At 52.5% G+C, this 2,451-nt stretch overlaps 1 protein-coding gene across 1 annotated transcript; it reads right to left on the bottom strand.

The window, feature by feature from the left end:
• Positions 1 to 802: 802 nt before the first annotated feature.
• Positions 803 to 2,242, bottom strand: LOC139168915 (potassium voltage-gated channel subfamily A member 5-like). Its single transcript, XM_070754686.1, has one exon. The coding sequence runs from the start codon at positions 2,240 to 2,242 to the stop codon at positions 803 to 805; it is 1,440 nt and encodes a 479-aa protein (XP_070610787.1).
• Positions 2,243 to 2,451: the final 209 nt, after the last annotated feature.

The raw sequence follows: 2,451 nt of genomic DNA, 5'->3' as shown, positions 1-2,451 counted from the left end.
ATCTCTTCCTTACCTAAAAGTCTATACAGAGGTCATGGTTTCATATACTGCTCAAAAAAATAAATAAAGGGAACACTTAAACCACATAATATAACTCCAGGTCAATCAAACTTCTGTGAAATCCAACCGTCCCACTTAGGAAGCAACACTGATTGACAATCAATTTCATTTTTTGTTCAGCACATTCAACTTTGTACAGAAGAAACTATCCAATGAGAATATTTCATTCATTCAGATCTAGGATGTGTAATTTGAGGGTTCCTTTTATTTTATTTTTATTTTTGAGCAGTGTATATCACAGTAACATGGCTATTTTCATCATACATATTAAAAATAGAAATATTTGAGCTCAAAACGATGGTACCTACAAAAATTTATTTGCTATCCATGGGAAGTGGGGTGTGGGAGAAATGGTCTTAGGAGACAAGATTATAAGAGGGAGGGGATTTGAGGCTGAGGGCTACCAATGGACTATACAAGGAATCTCCAACGTTTTCCAAGTTTGTTTACGAAAATAAATTTGCTCTACAAGCAAAATCCCTTTTCCAACCCACAAAAGGCCCCCTGGATAATGGGAAATGGATGCCAACTCACTCTTTGCTGGTTTTAAATCTTTGCTCCTCCAAAGGAATGAATCGTGGTGGTTGTTGTTGTTATTGTTGTTTTTAAAAAAAGAACCCAAACTCACTTAGAGATGTTTTTAGGGAAGCTACCGAACTTTTAAAAATAAAAAATAAATACAAATCAATAAAAGGAAAGTCATTGGTTCCCTGATTAAAACCACAGGTGGAATTTGCCGTCCTTACAAATCGGTTTCTCTGGTAGAATCCATGCAGAGAGCATAGAGGGACTTTCTGAGATCTATGCTGCTGTTGGCTTTGATGTTGGTTTTTTCCACGGACCTGTTGGTGGTCCCGTTGTGGGTCTCGTCCAGCTGCTCCAGCTGCACCACGGACTTGCAAGAGGAGTTTTTGCTCCTCGCCTCTTCGTCGGAGTTGCCTTGGACGCTTCCCGTGGCGTCGTCTTGGAGAAGGCTTTGGTCTGTCTCTCGGTGGTAGAAGTAGTTGAAGTTGGAGACAATGACCGGCACGGGTAATGCGATGGTCAGCACGCCAGCAATGGCACACAAAGAACCTACAATCTTCCCTCCGACAGTGATGGGGCTCATGTCCCCATAGCCCACCGTAGTCATGGTGACCACGGCCCACCAGAAAGCATCTGGGATGCTGGAGAAGTAGGAATCGGGGTCGTCAGCTTCGGCGAAATAGACGGCGCTGGAGAAGAGGATGACGCCGATGAAGAGGAAGAAGATGAGGAGGCCCAGCTCCCTCATGCTAGCTTTCAAGGTCTGCCCCAAGATCTGGAGCCCCTTGGAGTGCCTGGACAGCTTGAAGATCCTGAAGACCCTCACCAGGCGGATGACCCGAAGGATGGCCAAGGACATGGCTTGCTGTTGGCCTCCGCTGTTCCCTTGTGGTTCACCCTTATGCTGCTCGTGCGCCAGCTCGGTACCCAGCGTGATGAAGTAAGGGATGATGGCCACCACGTCGATGATGTTCATGATGTTCTTGGAGAACTCAGGCTTGCTGGGGCAGGCGAAGAAGCGCACCAGGAGCTCGAAGGTGAACCAGATGACGCAAGTGGTCTCGATGACGAAGAAAGGGTCAGCCAGGATGCTCGGCCGGGGAGTCTGGCCCGTAGGGTCCCGGATCTCGGCCGGCTCCTCTTGGAACTCTGGCAAGGTCTCCAGGCAGAAGGTGACGATGGAGATGAGGATGACCAACACGGAGACAATGGCGATGCCCCGGGCTGAGCTGGAGCTCTCGGGGTACTCAAAGATCAGCCAGACCTGACGCTGGAACTCGTGAGCCGGCAGAGGCTTCTCTTCCTCCCGCGTGAAGCCTTCCTCCTCGCGGAAGCGCTCCAAGGCCTCGTCGCCCAGCTGGTAGAAGCGCACCTCGTCGGCGAAGACCTCCAAGGAGACGTTGACCGGCCGTCGGAGTTTGCCGCCGGACTGGTAGAAATAGAGGATGCCGTCGAAACTGGGCCGGTGGCGGTCGAAGAAATACTCGTTGCGCAGCGGGTCGAAGTAGCGGAGCCGTTTGGCCGGGTCGCCCAGCAGCGTCTCCGGGAACTGGTCCAGGGTGCCCAGTCGCGTCTCGAAGCGCAGGCCCGACACGTTCAGCAAGACGCGCTCGGCCAGCTCCCCTTCGCCGGCGCTCTCCATCTCCGCGGCTGCCATGGAGCGATGGAGGAGAGATGAAGGAGAGGAGGCCGGGGTTCTCGCGCGCGCTCAGCGGTGGCCACGGCCGGTGCGCCTTGGCTCAGCCTCGGCCGACCTTCCGCGCGGAGCCGCTGCTCCTTGGAACAGCCTCGGAGGAAGAGGAGGAAGAAGAGGGAGGCGGCGGTCCGGCTGACCCGGCCGGTCGCGCCTCCTCCTCCTCCTTCCCC

This window comes from Erythrolamprus reginae, chromosome 6 (assembly GCF_031021105.1).
Source record: "Erythrolamprus reginae isolate rEryReg1 chromosome 6, rEryReg1.hap1, whole genome shotgun sequence".
NCBI lineage: Eukaryota > Metazoa > Chordata > Lepidosauria > Squamata > Dipsadidae > Erythrolamprus > Erythrolamprus reginae.
The sequence above is the reverse complement of the archived record's forward strand: the minus strand, read 5'-3'. Positions and strand labels throughout refer to the sequence as shown.